Raw genomic sequence first — 21,301 nt, 5'->3', positions numbered from 1 at the left:
TAATTCAATTAAAACGTATAACAACTTACTAAACGAAGTTCAACGTTGTTCTCTTATTTTCTACATTTCTTTAAGAACGATTGAATTTTTTAAAACGAATACTTTTATATAGCGCGGTAAATTAAAATATCTCTTCTTTGTTACTATTAAATGATTATTCTAACGTCACAGTTCATTAATACATTACGTACAAGATAAAAGTATAAAAAAGTAGCAACATCTATCGTTCACGTATAAAATAACTTTATATGATAATGACAATTAACTGAATCGCCAAGTCACTAGTTTGTAACAGTTTCTTATAGTTTTGTGACTTTAGCCTTGCTACGAATAGAACATGAGCAGCGATTCTTTTATATTAGAAAATGTTTTTTAAAGATAAGAATCACGATTACATGGAAGATGATTTATGATTATAACTACATACATTTTAAAGTAATTTTCTATTTTATACCTAATCAATTAGTAAAATCATACTAGTAAAAAAATATAACGATTCTCAACAGACACGCTTGAAAATTAATAAATAATTACATAGAACTATAAAATATTATTGCTTCCTATGAGGATAGTCTCACAAATTTTTTGTACAATTATGGTTGTTGGTGGTCGTTCGATCATTTTTAATTTGTACATATACATCCTTCTTTCATATTCGTATTGATCCAATTCAGGTACCTAGTTACCCTGGTGTAGACTCCAGGATATCCTGGTCTTCCGCAACCAACACCCCAGGACACTATTCCTGTATTGAAAAGTATATTGAAAGATACATCTTGATAATTCGAAAGTGAGCGCGTTAAAAGATAAACAGGATGCTGTAGTAATTTCTTACCAACTATTTCAAGCCTGTCGCCTTCGTGCACAAGTAGAGGTCCGCCACTATCTCCTTGACAGGAATCCTGACTGCCTCGACCGGCGCAGATCATGTTATCCGTGATTCGATTAGCGCGATATTTCATTTTACGGCACTGTATTAAACTTAATATCGGCACTTGTACTTCATGGACTTGTCCAGCAAGCGCACCTCCTTCAGACGTCCGCCCCCAGCCTACCACAGTGCCTTCTTTACCAGCCGGATCGCTACCTGAAATTATTTCAATGAATTTTTGTGTTTTATAAAAGAAAGATCTAGGCAATCCTTAACATTAATTAGGTTATTTTATTGCAATTATTTTGTAAATTTTTTTTATAAATTTTTGTTTTTAGCTATCAAATTTAACCATCAAATAAACTAAGTTACTTTCCAAGTTCTTATTTCAATTATTAAATCAATTCATTTCCCAAATTTGGGTATTTTAGAAAAAGAACGAAGATTTAATTTAAGAAAGTTAAATATTTATTATTATTTTCTAGTCTTTTTTATATTAAGAAACACGTTGTTGTATCAGTTGAATTTTTGGGTTTGGCTTTCAGAAAAATTTAACTAAGACTATACACTTGACGAAAACGCGTAGCAAACATCATTGGTTGCAAAAGTGCTAATCTCTTATGTTAACATGGCCCATTGTAACAAAAGGTGAATGCACTTGTATATATTTTTGGAACATCGCTCGAAACGTTGTTCAAATTTCTATCTGGCAACGTGGAATATTTAATGGAAGAAATATAAAAAAATTGTATGTTCTAAATATTTTGTGTTTAATTTTATATTCTATTTAAAAACAGTACCGAGAAGAAAACCTGTTTTTTTTGCAATATTTTTCTCGACACATCGTAATTTTCATTCAAAATACTCTCTAATATCGGTAATAATTTTACTAAAGAGAATTAAATATTCTCAAACATTAACAAACGTACAATTGCTCATCTCTTTTTACTTTTTTTTTTTATTACCTTTTTGAGGTAAACATACTGGTTTGACAGTTTTAGAAAATTTCACAGATTTTCGAAGCTTCAATAAGGCAACGTCGTGATTGTAGGAATTCATGTCGAAGTTCCTGTGACGAATTATAGCGCTCACTGCTCTCATTATGGCTTTTCCGTCGGTATTCACATGTTGGTCGTAATCACCAAGTATCACGCGGATCTTCGACCGTTTTAATCTGAAAAACAAGTGACATTTCATATGTTACGACGTGAAAAAAGATTCTATACATTCTTCAATGCTTTTTTATTTTCCGGAGACCAAAATATCGGAAATCCATTGATGAAACATTGAAAACCAGAGAACAGATTAATCTCTTTTTAATCTATTATTGATGACTAATTAATTTTTTATGATTTTCGTTCATCATTGAATATATAGTAAATTTAGTTTTTAGATAGATTTTATTCTTAAAAAAAAATTATAATTTGTTGTAATAATAAATATAATTTCAAATAAATAGGAGTGAAGAATAAAAGTGAAGTAAATTAAGATACTAAAACTTCTGGACATTTAACGATCTCATTTCAAATAATCCAACCTACAAAATAACAAAGTTCAGAAAAAGAGAAGGACTGCTCATTCAGCATCTTTTTATTTCAATAACGGTCATACTTTACTTTATCCTGCGTAAAGACTTACGCAAGAAAAATGATAGAAACTTTAAAACGCTATCGTTGGAACAATATTCCCATATTACATAATATATTCCATTCCATTTCTAGCAAACTATCCTACGTAATAATAAAAGTTTCATAGAAAGAAAAGAACTGACAATAATTTTTAACATGTTCTCCCTCGCAACAACATTCCGTACGTGGGAAGTTGGAAAAGCTCAATAAAGGTATCTACACAATTGCGTAGCAGTTATAGAAACATTTTATGAACATACTGTGTGTATTATAACGTAGAAACATTTTGAAATTTCATTATCAGTATGAAATACTGATTGCGCCATAAGACACGATTGAGTAACAGACGAACGAAACAATAGATTTATAATGAGATAATTACAGAATAAAAGTATCCAATAAAATGTATCCAATTCGTATTAACCATTGGCACGCGTTCTAATGCTTTTAATTACTAGCAGTAATAAAAACTTTTATACGATAAATGTTCAAACATTTTTAAGAGGCACTGTAATAATAATGTTTCAAAGGGAGGAAAATAAGAACGTAATAAAATTCTATGAAGGAGCCCAAGAAACTTACCTACGTACACAGTGAGCAGCGGTAAGAACGTAATCATTGTTAACGAGGCTGGCTCCGCAATGAAAGCGACCCTCGTACACGAGTCTCGCCACCCACGGATATTTGTTTGGGGTTGTTGGTTGCCCACCGACGATTCGGTCCTCCTGATTGGATATACCGCACTCTGAAAAGCAATTCATCGTTCATTATTGCTTGTTACGTGTCACTGTCAACCGCTGTAGGAGCCGGAAATAGTCAGAAACGCTTTCTACCGTAAACTGTTACATCGGTAGCCTAGCACGCAATCATATGTAGGTACCGACTGACGTTATTACACTGGACATGGTCAAGTGTAAATTCCGTCACGTGATGTAATAAGTTTGCAAAGTCGCGTGGGGGAAAGTGATTTTTCGATCGCACTTTCGTTCCTTGCCGATGAGGAAGAGGCAAGACAGACAGAACGCTGTGAAAACTAGTTCGTAGATTTCTTTCTTCCCCCTCCCCACTTTTTTTTTTCCTTGTCAAGATCCACGGAAGTGAAACTAGTTTCTAGATATATTTTATCTTCGGGAGATTTTAGTCACGTAATTTAGATTTTTATTATTATTATTTTCTTTCTATTATAATGAAGATTTTAATAAGAAACAAGGTATACAGTTTTATCTAAGTTAAATATATTTTACCTGTTCATTAAATCCTCTTTCTGTATCTATTTGTTCCGGACTTGATCCCTTTCTTCCATTATTCATCTTAATTTCATATTGTTAAAGTTATTATTTTATTTATTAATTCCTATTATTAGTATTTTCTATTAATTTTGTTATTTCTAATTACTAAAATATTGGACTTGAATTAACTGCTCTCTCCCTCTCTCTACATCTTTTATCCGTATAAAATCCATACATTTCTAATGTATAGAATATTAATAAATCTAATATTTGTTAGAATAATTTATATTTTTAACGAAATTCTTATTATCGCAAAATAAATAGGTTTAAGAAATTTTATTTTGTAACGTTATCGTATATCTTTAAAATGACAATATCAAACTGATATATTTAACATAATTTATTTTACAACTTTCTACTGTGCTTTTACCGTTTCTTGATTGATGTACAGCTATAATTCAAAGAACGTTGCCGAGAATATTTTCATCATTAATAATCGTTTCTGCAAAATCACGAACAATTTCTAAAAATGCGTAGTTTCAAGTAGAAAATAAAATACAGAAAAAGGAAGAAGGAGAAAGTGTCGTATCTGGCATACAGTATAATCTTACCGCATGTACAATTCCTTGACACAGCATCATCGTCATCCAAGCTGCTACTTATGTCAAGGCCGAATAATTCATCAAACAGGAACTTGCCCTTTCGATTGCGAGTCGAATTCGTTGTCTGAAAAAAATGCATCGGTCACTCTTCGGCTGTACGTTCACTCTCCATTTCGAATAAGCAAGAAGAACGATCGGGGAAAGTGACCACGATCTGAATTATGGGTCAAGGCCTGCGTCGTTAAAATCGATTCTACACGAACGAACTAGGAATCTTGTATATTACTCATAAATATAATATTCAGAAAATTGATTCTAGTAAAAGTATCGAGTATAAAATCGCGATTGAAAATTATCCTCAATTTCGTAGACATATGTGTGATAATTTCTCAATTATATTCTTGGATCAATTGGTAATGGTAATGAAATATTTGAAATTGTTCATGAATGCATCGGACAAAGTCTTGCGACGTGAATTAAAATTTACGGTGAATCGAATAATAAGTGTAAAAGAGACGCGAATTTCATAAATCTATAATTCCTCAATTACATTCCTCGTTCTACTAAAATATTTCAGCGTTTTACACAAAGTCTTCCGAAGTATAGGAAAATTCCTAATAACTCCAACAATAAATTCAAAGGAGATGAATTTTATGAATATATAATTCCTCCATTACGTTCTTCGATCTGTATGTAGATATTTAAAATACTTTCCTTCATTTTCATAGGCATGTTATGCAAGCTCTTCCGAATTCAAATAAAATTTACGATAACTCCGCCAACAGGTCTAAAACTCTAGTAACTCGCAACACCCATTAAACGTCACTCGTAATCTGCAGTTTCACTATCAAATGTATTACTTACACTAAAATTCGACGTGGTCAGCGAATTATTTTGCAGGAACTTCACATTCAAACATGTCACATGAACGAAAAGTAACAAGATTAATCCGAAAGTCCATGTTTCGCGCGATATGGTTTGTTGAAACATCTTCCGGTTAGCGACTGTGGAGAAATGTCACGGTAGAAGGTCTTCCCATTCGTCGACGAACCTTCCTAGACACTCCATGTATTCACTGAATTTTCCATGATAGTGCATTCTATCGCGTACCGGCACACCTTCCACTGTTCCTTCGATTTCTTTCTCCTCCTTCTTCTTCTTCGTCTTCTTCACATTTGCCCCTAGATTTAATCGAGAGGCTGCTGGAGATCGGGCGGACGTGGTGCAGACGCTTTCACCGCGCTTCCACGAAGACGTCAGACTGGCCGAGACCAAGACCAACATCGAGTGTTCGACTCACTCTCGAAGAAAGTTCTTTCACTATGTCCTGTTGCTCTTCCCATTCAGTATGCGATGCCGATCGCACATGATCCTCTCGTTTCGAAATTGGCAAGATGGACGTGAATTCGTGTCACGCGACTGCCCAGATTCGTTATATGGCACCGTGTCTTCCGTCTATTCGATGCTGTATAATATTTGCATTTGATTCATTAAAAATATTGATAGTTAATTAAGATTTAGACTTAGAAAATATCTAGGTTAATCTTAATTAACGTGTGATTATCAAACTGCGGATCTTTATGTCTGCAATCTAAATAGAAATTTATTTCAAAATGTACCTAATTACGAGGCTGCAGGTAGTTATTTTAATTCATATTTTCACGAGGATGAATAAAAATGTGGGATGTAGACAGGCTGTTTTAGCTGTTGATCTTGTAACGAGTAATTTACTCTTGATAATTTATATTTTTATATTTTTGTATATTACGTGAGAATTGTGCGCGTTCTTGCACCTTCGAATTTTCCATGAATGGGTTGCAAATGTTCATATATCTATGGAAATTTTAAAAAATGTGAAAACGTGGACATGAACATTTAACATGTAATAGTATATAAAATATCCAAATATATAGAATAAAAAAATATATATAAAGTATCCAAAGTAAGAGAAATGTTCATTTTGTTGAGTGGTTTAGTAATTAATTTTAAAACTTTCTATTTAAATTCCTTTTTTTCGGTTATATCCATAGAAATTTGTATAAAAATTCGCTGTTTACTAATTACGATATTAATTAAAATTAAAATCCTATCGATCGTTCGATTTAATACAGAGAGGAAATTTTTTAAAATAGAAATCGAAAATTTGAAACTGTTTGATATTCCAATGGCAATTACTTTCGACAGACCATGGAATTGTTTAACATTTCAGTTGTAAATGTTAGAAATTCGAGGCCTGAAACATTTTCGGCGATCTCTCGAGGTTAGAAATTTAAAAATTCTAGAAATAAATTCTGCGAATGAAAGATATACAAGTATCTAACTATCAGCAATACTTTGACACCGATGTATTGGATTGTTAAGAAATTTCGTAGCATTTTCGACAGTAAATATATTGTATATCGTATACGATATTGAAGGAGGATGATTTGTCAAAAATTTCTATTAAATACTAAAACGTTAAATTGAAGCCTATGCTGCTCTTGGAAAGAGAAATCGGAATCGATTAATTAATAAGATTTCGTTTTTCAACGAGAAAACGTTGAACATTAGCTAGAATGTTTCATTCCACTCGCTTCATGGAATATATCACAGTATCACGATCATTTATTTTTGTTTCCATGCAATTCTTCTAGTGACGAAAAATTGCTGAAGAAGATAAGTATAGTTTGTTGGAAAAGTGTGACTAAAGTCACAAAAAAAAAAAAAAACAGACCTTATATTGTTCTATAAAAGATTAATTCTATAACGATATATATATTTGACAGTTTTTATATATTCTGCTACGAATTTTCCAAATACCAATACCAATATCAATTTTCCAAATCTTCAAGTTAGTGATTTTTTATATTTACGTGAATAAGACGTTCGTGAGGAAGGACGACGATCGAGGTATACTTAAGAGAGATATAATGAGGTCGTAAACTAATTCCTGATATGAATCGAGCAATCTAGCTATAGTTACAGTCGCATACATCTTATATAAGCACTTTGATTTTTCCTAACTCCAATTGTTCATGAATCGCTATTGCAAATCTCGTTCGTGAATCGATATGTCTAATTTCGTTGGAATATATGTACGTGAAAAATAGTAAATTATCAGTTTCTTATTGAAGAATATGCTTTCCCGATTATGCATATATTATACACAAATTTTTATATTATATATATTTTATATTATAATTTTATATTATATATTATTTTATATTATATATATTATATTTTATATTATACACAAATATTTTCATATAATTTAATAATACGTAATAATGTATACTAATATAATATATTACTCAGAAAGAAACGACTCTGAAGTATAATGTTGACCTGAATCTCGAACTTTATCTCCCGACATATATTCGAAATTATTGTTTTGCCTCTTAAAATACAGGAATCTTAATATCTACCCGATTTTATTATTTTACAACTCTTCCACCAACGGTACATTGAAAGCAATCATCTGCAGATAATCTTTTGAGATGATCGCACCGTGGAAATCGGCCGCGTTACTTTTGTTCGTACGATTCGATTTGACCATTCGGTGAGATATAAAAGAGACACGTTTCCGGTGCTCTTTCAAAAAATTTCTCTTCTAGTGGCTGACTGGACGGACGGCGACGTAAATGTGTTTCTATCCTTGACAAATGAAATCACGCGGTGAATACGAGTTTTGTCATGGGAAGATGTTATTAAAAAAGTTCCTTGCTGCTGGAACACTCAGGGCTTTGCGTTTACTTTATATCTGCCCTCTGACCGTCATGTGCTTTCTACGACATATAATAAGAGTTCCTGTTCTCAAGAATTTCTACCAGGGTTGTTTTTCAATCGGTATTTTGTGATTTCGTTGACAACGACTCGGTTTAATAGAACATTTTGTAGAACTTTTATTTGAAAATTATATTGTATTTCCTTTAGGTATCTTTTTTATTATATATTAAAAGTATCTGTAATTAGTATAGCGTCTCTTAAGGCTTCTTAAATCGTTGTCTGAAAGTATACTGGTGCAAAAATTGTAAAACACATAAATTTTCTTACCAACCTTGTTATATTGGTATTCTTCTTTATGATTTATCTAATAAAAATCGGTATTTTTTATTCGTCAGCGATCAGGTTAATATTCGTGTATTTTTTACAGTGTAATATCTTTATCCCTCGTATAATAAACAGTTAAAGTTCTGAAAGAAGAATTGCATTAAAATACGGTAATTCAAAGAATAAAGAATTTCTTATAAACTAAAGGTTATCGTGTGACCCGGAATAAAAGCTTTGCATGAGTTTCACTTTATGAATTACCCAACAGTTCCAAATATTTTACGTGGTACCATGTTCATAGTTTTTGCTGTAACAAATTATTAAAAATTCGGAGAAGAGTGGCGTTAAAATTTAATAATTCACAGAATGAAAAATTTCTCGCGAACTAAAGAGGAACTTTCCTTCTCATCCTTAATAAATATAAAACAATTACCAAGGATAATTCTACTTTTTACAATATTCTACCTTCATCGTGATACGTGATGAAAACTTTGGCAACTTTCTTCATAACGAAGCTTTAAATTACATAAGAGAACAATCTGTATAAATAACGATAATTACTAATTATCAATTAATAATACAGATTAACTTTACTTTTTATAAACATTGTATCATTATTATGAAATGTTCAATGCAACGAAATGTTCTGAAAGTTATTTTTATTTAATAAGCCCGAAGAGTTGGGATTCCTTGTTTCATTTCGGGAAGAATTAAGAGTCGTTGGTAACGACTGGAGGTTTCACTAACCCACATTCACCGTTGAAAGCAAAACGTTACTGTCTACTGACCCGGTTTCTGTTATTGCCTGTTCATCTCGATCGAGGACTGTCGTTTATCTGACATCTCGTTGCGATGTCCAGCCTTTTTTTCGAGCCATTCTTTCAGCAACCGTTAGTTTTTACCGGTTTGTTCCTGACGGAGCTTTTGTTCTCATAATTAGTCCGCAAGTACGATCGATGCATTCACCGTGATCAAACTTCGGATGAAAATTACGCGAAGCTTAAGAATTTCTAATTATGATCATAATGTTTCAATTATTTATGAATTTCTAGAAGAATTATTTTCTCAATTCCATAGATTCGGATTGATTACATCGATGACAACACGATCAACGGTAAAATATGTTATCATTCTAAAGTTATCTCCTAAAGAGATTAAAGCGGTATAAGAGCATGAGAAATTGTTCAAATTTGTTCTTCTGTAAATTAGAAAATTTCATTATAATTTTATTTATTTTATGTAATAGTTTGAAGCATTAAATGTATAATAATTCAAATTCTTCGTACTACGGTTTACACTGGAAGGCTTCAAAAACAACATTCAACTATCGATAAACATGTTCTTTATTCAACAACTGTTTTATACAGGAAACGCGACATCACAGAAAATCGGAACTTCTTCATGTATATGTATACACTGGACTAGATCTCCTCAGCTACATGCAATTGAACAAACAATTGCAATAAATTAACAATAGGCTACGATGGCTCGATTGTACATATTCTATAACTATTTGCAGTCAGGTCGCGAACAACAGATAAATATGCAAATATTCGTGAACTTGTCAGAAGAAAATTAATTACCGAATGTTCTTCTACTTCGTCTTAATACTGACCGTACTGTTTAGATGTCTTAATGCGATTAAAAGTGTCATATTAATAGTGTTCGAAAGGCATGTGTGTCCCTAAGATAATATGTATATACTTATCATATTAGTAACTATGTTTAAAGTAGGAAATTAATGTCGACGAGGTGGTGGGCATACGCATTCGTCATCTAAATGATCTTTAAGCCATCCGAGGTAATTTGTTAACTTTGTGTAAATTCCTGGGAAGTTTGGTCTTGCGCATCCACGACCCCATGAGATGATACCTGAGCAACGAAAATAATTTAAATATGCGATACAATGTGTATTAATGTATTATAAATTATAGATTAATATAAATACTAATAACAACAGAGATAGTGATAAGTAGCAAATAATTTTGAAATTATAATAAATAATGAATAATAATATTACCGATTATTTCTAAATGTCCAAATGTTCCTTTCACATGCAGAGGACCACCGCTATCACCCTATGACATAACGTTATAGTAGCAGGATAATTCAAATTATAAAGTATTGTTTTGTATGTTCCTTTTATATACATATTATTTCGCAATAATTATAATAAATAATATTATTTTGCAGAAAATATAAAAATTTACTTCAAATATGCAACATGTATGCCATATTTACGAAATTTGCAAAGCATTTAGTATGCGATACGATTTTTGTCTAATCGGATACTTACAAAGCAAGCATCGAGATCACCCGTTAAATATCCTGCACAAAACATATTTTCATTGATTCGATTCTTCTGGTAACCTGCTTGATCGCATTCTTCCTGCGATAAAATTGGGAGATTGACTCTTCTTAATTCATTGCTCACGGGTTCGCTCTCTCCTGTTCGACCCCAACCAATCACCGTGGCAGTTGCACCAGTGTAGTCGATAGCTTCTAGAAGATATATAAATCTTACGTTTATTCAGTACATGATACCGTGTATTTTCACGAAATTATAGTATGTTTTCGCAAGTCGTGAAATTTAATAAAAAAATTTTTAAGCAGAACTATGCAAAAGTAGAAGTAAATGAAACTAAAACAGGACAATATTCGAGATTAAAAATGAAAACTAACATAATGAGCTAACTTTCGTCTTGTAAAGTTTTTTACGCTTAATACAATTTTATGTTTAAAACTCTGTCGCGTAGTATATTCTTGCTATAAGATACCTGATATATTTGTTTACGAAATATTCACGCAGAATTCGACTTGTCTCGTATTAAAATGCGAATTATTCAGAAAAATGATTAAAGTTATCAGTAACTCACAGAAATGTTATTTTAATTACTATGTTATATTTCATTCTAGTATATTTTTCAATGCAATATAAATCGTTCGTATGGCTATCGCATGATTTGTTGAATCCAACGACAGAAGTATACTTACTGTCCTCGGGCAAACAGGCAGTTCGCACGATACCATTTACATTCACTGCTCGATCCATTTCGATAATAGCAATATCGTTATTGTACGTGTATGTATGAAAATTTTCATGTATAACGACAGACTTGATGCGGCGAATTATGGCATTTTTGTCCAATTTTGTCCGATCATTGTCTACCAGGACGAGTTTGATGCTTTTTCTGTCGAATCTGGAATTTTTTAACACAGTACAAATTTTTCAATGACGTTTCATTAGAAGAAAAGAAGAACATTTTAATTCTATCGCTGTCAGTTAGCATTTAGTATATATACTTTTAAAATTAAATATACCAATGAAAGTTGAAATAAAAGTATCATTTCAACAAACGAAGTTAAATTAATGTCATCGTAACGAACTTGAAGCTTCGTTACTGCAAGCAGAGGGAGAGAGAGAGAGGAGAACTGACGAAGAACTTTCAACATTTCTTCGCCTCATATTTTGTATTAAGAAGATAGACAAGAAAAGGAAGGAAAAGTTAAAATTTCATTTCCAAATCGTATTAGCTTGACAAAGAAGCTTTTAAACGTTTTCAGAAACAGACGGATTTGCGAAAAGCAATCTACTTTATATTATTTTAGAACTAATGGAATTGACGAAATTTTATCGAATTTCACACATTTCCGTGCCATATATATCACCAATAAACTCACGATAATTATCACAAGCATCATTTTCACTACACGGTGAACAACGTTCTTCAATTCAGCATCTAAGTAAAATAAAAGCAAAGTGGGTAAAACGTATGCAGGATCACGTACTGCTAAAATTTAACAATCCGTTTAGCTTTGTTTAATTTAACAAACCGATTTACTGTGTGCAATTTCTTTAACTTCTTTGTTTTTTTTTTTTTTTTTTTTTAATCAATTTGACAGATTGACTAAAGGGATTAAGACAAATTAACGAATACACGTATGCAGGTGTATTATAAAATATTTCGCGTGAGAGAGAGATGATACTCACCCAGATAAGCAGTGAGCCGCTGTGAGTACGTGTTTCCGCGTGATTAAACTACCGGCACAGTAAAATGTGCCTTGTTTGCTCAGGCTAACAATCCATGGATATTCGTAAACGCTCGTCACGTTGCCACCGACGATCCTTGTTTTCCGACCCACGCCACAAACTGCAACAGGTACGTAGAAATCGGTCCACAGGCGAAACATGGTTGCTTATTTTTTTACGCAATTCCAAATACATATGTTTGTATCATTTTTAATCTAATATAATATTTCCGCAATTGTTACATTCATCGTAATTATTGTTTTATATCTATGAAGATGTTACAGTAACTGTTATAATGATTTTTATCGATACTGGCTGGATTGATATGTCGAGAGAGTTTAAGAAAACATCTTGTGTAACATAACGTAAAAATAAATTCCACAGCATGCATCGAATGGAAGTTGTAAGATATGTAAAATAACTGTGAATTTATATTCGATATTATTATTTCTATTATGTAGATATATAGATATATTCAATATATAATATTGACATTTGAGTAATTCTCATAGTAATCGATATTGATTCTATTTTAATTAATTATATATATGTATGTATATCAATGGCGAGTGGTATTTGGTGTGATTTGAAAACTGATTCTGCGATATACGTAAATTATGAAATACTCAGGATACAAGTAAATTCATAATAGTTAGAACATAATTTTTATATAATAATAATCATCCTACGTGTTTAAGTAAAAATTGAAGAACGAATTTATCGTGAATTGCAAGTAATTACGATGCTTCTTTAATTATCTAGTCGCTGATATCAAGCATTTATACATTTTTTAATTGTTCTTTTTTAGGAAATTTCTTGTTTATTTCCATCAATGGTCTTATTGAAAGTAGTCGCAGACATTTTCTCCTTTTGAAAAATGTGGGATAAATCGTGCCATGGCACTCATACAGTCTATCGCTCTTATTACAGCGTTCTTAATTACCACAGTCGTTGCAGATGTTCGGCCTCTTTGATGGAATCGAAGAAGTTGAATTGAAATCGATGTAAGACACCTCGTCTATCGCCGATAGATCGTCGACCTCGGCGCTCGTAATGTTGTAGTGTGTTTGAACGTTTGACGCTGGCAGGTTCTTCTCCTTGTTGCTTGTCACCTAAATACAAAAGTTAAATAATATTGGGATTTCATAATTGACATGCCACGACATCGAAACGATCTATTAAACGTCAATTAAAGTAAGTACATCATAGATGATCTATAAGTGTTTAGTAGAAACTAATTAATTTGATGTTTCATTTAAGACTATCAGACTATCAATCGTATTTATTGTGTAAGATATAGAACACCATTTAAATGACCCAATTCAAATCTATGGTCAATTTAAACTGGCCACCTACAACTAAACTACAAATGTTTATGCAATTTGAATATTTCATATTTTTATCAATATAATTAAAAAGACAGAGTCTACATAAATATTTACCTAGCGTATATTTTTTCACATTTATATTTCCTCTACACGCATAATCGTCCTCATTCTACTTATGACTCAACCTACTTATGACCCAACGGAGTAGCCTATCGACTGATGATCCAATACGTTAGTAATATGCACCGATTGAAGATTAATGTGAGAAAAGCAAAAACCCCAAATAGGAAATCATTTCAAACTCATCATAAACAGGCAGGTTACTTTGTTATAACTAATTACAACTAATATATAATCCATTTCGTCGCGGATAAGGATAACTAATTAAAAGAAAAAAAAAAAAAAACAGAATACAAGAACGTAACTCACCACTCGCGGGAACGCATGGCTGCAGCAACTTATCCAGAGGAGGATCACGACGAGTGTTCGTTGCATTGTCGCGTGGTTCGACATATCGCGTGTCCCGAATGGCATATGCAGCGTGCGTTCGGTTTGCTGGTAGTCGATGAGCGGACACACACAGGCGGGATTTCGATCTCTCGTGTGCTGTACGATATCGGTGTAAGGTACTTACTGCTCGTGCACGTACCTATGCCAGGCGTGAAAAGTCTAAAGGTACCGTGGCCGTTTTGCCGTTTTATAGTAAATTATAACTATTGAAGAAACCGACCTACGCTGGTCGGTGGGGATCGTCAACCTTGAGTGGTGCGTTTGCATTGGCAGATGTTGCATGTGACAGCGTTTAAATCAGCCGTAGTATTCGTGTACGCGGCGTTGTCTTACCTGCACACTCGCTTATCACTGATACACACGCAAAAATAACAATGTCCCATGAGTATACGAATAAGTAGGATCTATGTGTGCGAGAGACCGAGTAACGACCAATGTCAATCCGCACCACCACCACCGCAACAGTTTTTGTCTCCTCCTACGTTTCAGACCCTTTCGTGCCCGTCCTTCTTTCCTTCCTTTCGAAGATCCGGTAGACTGGATCAATGTCACTTTCGTCAGACGAAATTCTTCACGACTCGCCGTCGCTATTGTTTTCCAACGACCGAACACTGTCAGACGCGTGTGTAGTTGAGACACACTAATTGGAAGGGTTTCGCTTATCAAGTAGGGCAGGTCTTTTCGTTGATCGTGGGTTCGTGAAGATCTTCATGCTGTAGGTTTTTCACGATAATATCAATAGACAGAGATTGAGTGCTACTGAAATTTTGTGTTTAACGGTAGAACAACTGCTGGTGTAGTTGAAACGACTAGTTTAATAATTAATAATTTATAAGTTTAATTTATTTTTCGCGATAGGAATTTTAGAGATACTATGCACTTTGCGGGATTTCAACGACTTGTCGTAAAATATATGGATAAGAACTTACTTATCACCTTACACTATATATTCTTTTATGCAGCTTTCGTTTTCATTTTTGATATACCTTTTATGATTCAATCTAGTAACTACAACTATAATTTTTGATACATTCAATTCACCATTTTGTTCCTTTTCCAGGCAGCTTCATAATTGTGAAAGGAAACAATGTACCACCATATCTGAAAGATATTTAAACTATCTAACCTTTCGTTCACGAAACATTTACATATTATTCAACATTTTCATTTTTAACGAAGGGTGTTTCATGAATAACGTTATACGTTAACCGTTAACGTAACAATTAAAATGTAACGCTAGAAACGAATCTGCATTAGAAAACTATATAAATATTAAACGAATTATGCATGAATTATACATTAAAATTATTCATTTTGACAAGAAGTCAGAGTTCACGTAGAACGACAGAAATTATTGTAGGTCCATGAAACAGTTTTGCCCTATGCATAAGTAGTAAATATTTTACTAGGCGAGATTCTAAGAAGTTTGGTGAGAACATTACGTGGGTTGTCGTTGCGGTCTGAAACCGGGTCAATGTAACCAGTCGTTTGCCCTTGTCTTCAGATTCGTAAGGCTAAGGCAAATGTTTAACGAGTTACGACTTAGTCGGAAACACATCGTATCTTTCTTCGCGCGGAATCTCAGTGTTCCGGAAAGAGTGTAGTAACTCCATTGAAACAATTATTGCAGTCGTGTTTGATTAATTATACAACACGTGTTAGACTGGAACCTAAACATTATTCAGATAATTGCTCGAGTAAAATCATTCTTGTTATGTAAATTCCAGACACTATGTCCGTTTATTCGTTGCCTTTTAACGGGGTTATCACTTAAGTTTCGTATAATAGCTTTTGGGCTATTATCTCTAAATAGGTTTTGATTATCTGTCTGTTTCGAGTGGATAGTGTGAACGTGATAGATGAAGGAATTTTAAAAAATTTTTTCAGCAGATGTTAAGTTGTTGGACGCTAATTATTCTACTGTAATGTTTAGGCAAATTGATATTTTCGTGAAAATAAATAAAGAAATGGGAGCTTGTTTCGCGTATTAAGTATTATGAGAAATAATTTTGTAATTTGAATATTTTGTATATGTATTTCACTAATTTTATATATTTAAACGGATAAATATTTAATCTATTAATTGTTAATAGTAATATATATTGTTTAAAGAGTTTCTAAACGTTTAAAAAAAACAACGGGATATATAGAAAAAGAAAATACTACTTATACTTTACTTGGGGGAAGCATGTTTCCCTAGGGTTTATCGACTCGAATCGTAATTTTCATGTGGCTATTGATCGCATGTGGTCCAATAATTATTGTCTCTTGCTGATTTCGCCGCGATTCGTCCATGTCGATTGGTGTACCGTTACGTTCAATACCGAACAAGTTTTGCTCGTAATGAGGTTCCACCATTTCGACATTGGAATTCAATTATTCAGGGTAAGAAACTGCGCACTCCCTTGCCACTTGGCGTTGGTAACACACAACGATGCGCATGTATTTTACAGTGAACGGACTTATACGAAGGAACGAGCGCAATTTACAGGATGATTGTGTCGTTTATGGAGCAAGAAGTCGTGGAGAAACGTTGATTAAACAGAGAAGCAAAACTGCAAGATCGTTCGCATGCAAGAAAGTGTTCGATAATTTATGAATGCTCCTGGTTACTTTTAATGGCCCTAGCATGTTTTTTAATCAGAAAATTAATCGATCACGTTCCGAAGATCGGTAAAGGATGTGCCTTCCGAATGTAATTTAAATTCGAAACGCAGCAAAAATTTTCATATTTTCGCGATGGTATTTGCGTTTTTTATTAATCTTGCTCGGGTCCTCTGAGCACTTCCTTTTTTAAATAGCCAAGGGCTTAGGTGTAGGAACGATCTTATTCAGTCTTGACAGTAATGAAATATCCTGTCGAATATTGAATGTACATTGCATCGCTTAAGTGAATTTTAGTAAGAATTTGGTAAGAAACCTGGTAATTTTTTCGTAAGATAAATAGAATGTAATTAAAAAGTAAAGAGCGATAAAAATATATAATTTTCAATTACTGGTAAGTGCAAGGCGTGGAAAAAAAAATTGGAGCTAGTGGAAGTAGTTACTGAAAGCTATTTATTTGAATCTTCGTAAAAATCTACATTGTCACCCTCGAAGTAGCCCCCACGGAATCCGTACACTTAACCCAACGTCGTTTCCATTATGCAAAACATTGTTGTATGGTTTTTAAGACTGGGAGATCTCGTTGTGCGATCCCCTATTGGGATATATCAAGAACTGTAATATTAAAATGAGGAAGAAACTCACGGATGGTGAACGAAATGTGAGACTGAAGTCTCTGTGATGGAGAATCGTTCATATTCGTTTTAAAATTAAATTATTATCGTCAGAATAAAAATAAAATCAACACCAGAATTACCATGTTCATTGGAATGATGGATTTCAGAATACAAAGATTCCATTTCTTCTAATATATTCTTTCCATATCACCTTTCCTTTTAGAAGAAAATTACATATCTTCGCTACCCATAGAACTACATAATTCTAGAACTCGAACGTTCGTAAAATTTACAATTCTTCCTGGAATTTTATACTTATGCTATAACACGTTTTCTCTCTATTTAATTATCTATTTATGTAATTATCCAAAATAAGAAGATATTCTTTACGGATGAAGGTACTATCCAGTCGTAGAAGCTACAAAAGTTAGCGTTCTGCGATCAATCAATACAATGCCTATCTATGTAGTGGTATTCTCTTTGCATCGGAAATATTTTTATTTGAAGTGCTAATATTTTAAATAATACGTACCTCATATCAGTAACAGGTGCTTCACGCTACAATTGTACCATTAGCAGTAAATACCTTAATTTAAATATATCGTAAAAACATAAAAAAGTGAAATGAGATTACTAATTTAATTACATCATGTCCTGACCTAGAACATGCCCATTATTACCACACAAAGATATGCGATAAGAACTACAGCGATCTATCACAACCTTATCTCATATGCCACGCAATTAAATTCGTCATGAGTATGACCCAATACTAACCGGTCGTAATTTACCTAGAAAATTTATTATTACTTCTAATATGTACATAGTTGCTTGATAAGCCGAAATTAGCTGAACTTAAACGTGTCCGTGAAAAAGTTGAAATCAGGGTGACAATCTGACCTTCGCGATAAGTATAAATAAGGCAAGGCTGTTGATTACTTTAGTCATCGAAGCAAACAATAAAGCGATGTCTCACCCGCATGAGGGTGCTGTGACCCATATACCTTGACCCACTGTCACGGGCTACAGGTGAAATACAATCCTATGTCCTACATCATCTTATCGTATTTTTCTTGGGATGTTAACTAGACTCTTGATAAGACAGTTGTACACAGTAAATCGCGCACGAATAAATAAACAGCAGTTCACGACGAAGCTCTGTCGTTCTTTCAAGCAGTTAATTCATATTTTTGTATTGTGAAAGTAATTTTATAAATCGGGTAACAATCGGAGGATGCCATTTGATTCGAGGGAAAGATGAGGCCTGTTTGTCTTCCAAAAACAGATAATATTTTAAATGCTGCAATATTCGACGATGCGATAACTTGGTGCATCACATAGACTATAAATAAATTTTCAAAACATAACAATTCTATTTGTAGATAACGATTTTGCTGAAAAATATGAGATAATGACTGATTTGAGACATGGATGGTGATATTAGAAGAAGCTAACAGCAAGTGACGGTTCAGAAGAACACTCGTTCTATATTCTGCATTAACAGATCAAAGGAAACAAGATCTGAAACTTTCTCTCGAAGACGTAAAAAGCTTAATAAAGAAACTTCAGAGCTCTCCACGGAACAAGTGAACTTGTGAAAAACGAAATTGCTTTATATACAGTGACTCGTGAATCTATTCAGATGCCCTTCAAAACGAAATAACTTTTTCAGAATTGAACCAAACAGCTTGAATTTTCTTTAAAAGGGTAGGAGCATTAGTTGACTAGATGACGTGGAAACAAAATTTATTTACAATTAATTTGATTCAAGTGACCAAAGGCATTAAAGCGAATTAAGGAAACTCTGTTATGAAACTATTTCGACTGAGGATAATCACCCTTCCATGTATTGTATTACGTGTTTCCGCATGATTAAACTGCCAACGCAGTAGAATGTGCCATGTTTACTCGTGCGAACAATCCAGGGATGTTTGTAAACGCCTGTCTCGTTTCCACCAATGATCCTCATTTCCCAACGCACGCTACAGACGGCAAAAGGTATGTAGAGATAACTCCATAGACAAGTTGAAACGGCTACAGAAATTATTGTAGGTCCATGAAACAGTTTCGCTTGATGTGTAATTAGTAAAGATTAGACTAGGTGAAATTCCAAGAGGTATTGTGAGAGTGTTACGTGGGTTATCGTTGCGGTTTGAAATCGGGTTAATGTAACAGTCGTTTGCACTTGTCCCCAGATTCGTAAAGCCAAGATAAATATTTAACGACTTACGACTTAGTCGGAAACACACCATATCGTCTTTCTTCACACGGAATTCCAGCATTCCGGAAAAGATTGTAGTAACGCTCTACAATGTTACGATAAATATATTTTTAAAACAATCTCTTGTTTGTTTGTGTAACGTTAGCAAAATTGAAATATAAAATTTCGGAAATCGCAACAAAGAAAGAACTCTATTTACTATATACCATAGACAAATATTTATCTACTGATCACGTTCCAAGGAAGGAATAAAGCACGTAGGAAGGGAAAATCCTATATCTCCTTGGGAAAATCATGTTTTCTACGGATTTATCGACTCGACCCGTAATTTTCTCATGGCTATTGATCGCGCGGGGTCCAATAATTATTGTTCCTTTCTGATTTCGCCGTAATTCGCCCACGTCGATTGGCGTCCCGTTATGTCCATTATCGAACAAGTATCGTAACGAGGTTCCGTCACCTCTACATTGGAATTCAGTCATTTATTTTATAGTGAATGGGTTTGTACGAAAGGACAATTGTAATTTGTAGGACGAACGTGTGGCTTACGGAAGAAGTCACGGATAAAGGTGAGTGTTGATTGGACAGAGAAGATCGTTCAGATGCAGGAAAATGTTCGATATCTTATGCATGTTCCTTCCTGACTTCTTTTAGTGGCTTCGCCTTGTCCTCTGATCCGGAGATCAATTCGATCACGTTCTATAGAATGACAAAGAACGTGATTTATCTTCAGAATACAAACAAAATTAATATTAGAATTGCCCAATTTATCAAAAAGACGGATTTCAGGATGTAAGGTAGATTAATCTTTCTTCTGATATATTACTTTCACGATACTATTCTCCATAGTAAAATGTTGCTCAATATACAAAATTACACGAGATTCAGTTAATAAATGTCTTGTTCTACCTATTCTTGGAATTACGTAATTTTAGTGTTCGTAAAATTTACGATTTTCTCGAGATTTTTATCTTTATACTATACATTATGTTTTCTTTTCATTTAATAATTGAATTATTATGTATTTAATTATGGAAAATAAAAAAATATTCTTTACAAAAGAAGGCTACAAATGAATTACCAGTGGTAGAAGTTACAGACGTTAGTGTTCTACGATTAATGAATACGATGTCTATCTATGTAGTGGCATTCTCTTTGCATCGGAAATATCTTTATTTGAAGCATTAATATTTTTAATGATATTTGCCTCATTACGTTATTTTGCTGAAGTATACAAAAACTAGAATACAACAGGTGCATCATTTGCATCATTAGCAATAAATATCTCAATTTAAACATATCGTAAAAACATAAAAGAATTAAATCAGATTAGTAATTTAATTATACCATGTGCTGACCTAGGACATGCTCATTATTACTATACAAAGATATATTACAAGAGCTATAGCGATTTGTCGCAGCTTTATCTTGTACACTACGCAATTAAATAAATTCATCGTAAGTACGAGCCGACACTAATCGGTTTTACTTTTCCTAACAAAAAGAAATTATTACTACCGATATGTAAATAGGCGCACGATATGTCGAAACTGACATACAGAACTTAATCTTGCCCGTGAAAAAATTGAAATCAAGGTACCAATCTGGTCTTGGAGATAAGTGTAAATGAGG

The 21,301-nt window shown here is 33.3% G+C and overlaps 2 protein-coding genes across 2 annotated transcripts; both read right to left on the bottom strand.

Annotated features, from left to right (window-relative positions):
• Positions 1 to 71: 71 nt before the first annotated feature.
• Positions 72 to 5,320, bottom strand: LOC122571214 (trypsin-1-like). The gene is made up of 6 exons (XM_043734672.1): positions 5,195 to 5,320; positions 4,340 to 4,454; positions 3,082 to 3,244; positions 1,837 to 2,045; positions 836 to 1,087; positions 72 to 745 (listed from the first exon to the last, which is right to left on the bottom strand). Exons 1-6 carry the CDS (start codon positions 5,318 to 5,320, stop codon positions 624 to 626), a joined length of 987 nt encoding a protein of 328 aa, XP_043590607.1. The 3' UTR covers positions 72 to 623.
• A 4,418-nt stretch (positions 5,321 to 9,738) lies between these two features.
• LOC122571213 (trypsin 3A1-like) lies at positions 9,739 to 14,426 on the bottom strand. The gene is made up of 7 exons (XM_043734671.1): positions 14,147 to 14,426; positions 13,333 to 13,501; positions 12,351 to 12,510; positions 11,354 to 11,559; positions 10,656 to 10,861; positions 10,380 to 10,437; positions 9,739 to 10,231 (listed from the first exon to the last, which is right to left on the bottom strand). The coding sequence occupies exons 1-7, from the start codon at positions 14,249 to 14,251 to the stop codon at positions 10,098 to 10,100; spliced, it is 1,038 nt and encodes a 345-aa protein (XP_043590606.1). The 5' UTR covers positions 14,252 to 14,426; the 3' UTR covers positions 9,739 to 10,097.
• Between the last annotated feature and the right edge of the window lie 6,875 nt (positions 14,427 to 21,301).

Source organism: Bombus pyrosoma, linkage group LG9 (assembly GCF_014825855.1).
Source record: "Bombus pyrosoma isolate SC7728 linkage group LG9, ASM1482585v1, whole genome shotgun sequence".
Lineage (NCBI taxonomy): Eukaryota > Metazoa > Arthropoda > Insecta > Hymenoptera > Apidae > Bombus > Bombus pyrosoma.
This window is presented reverse-complemented; position numbering and strand designations above follow the sequence as displayed.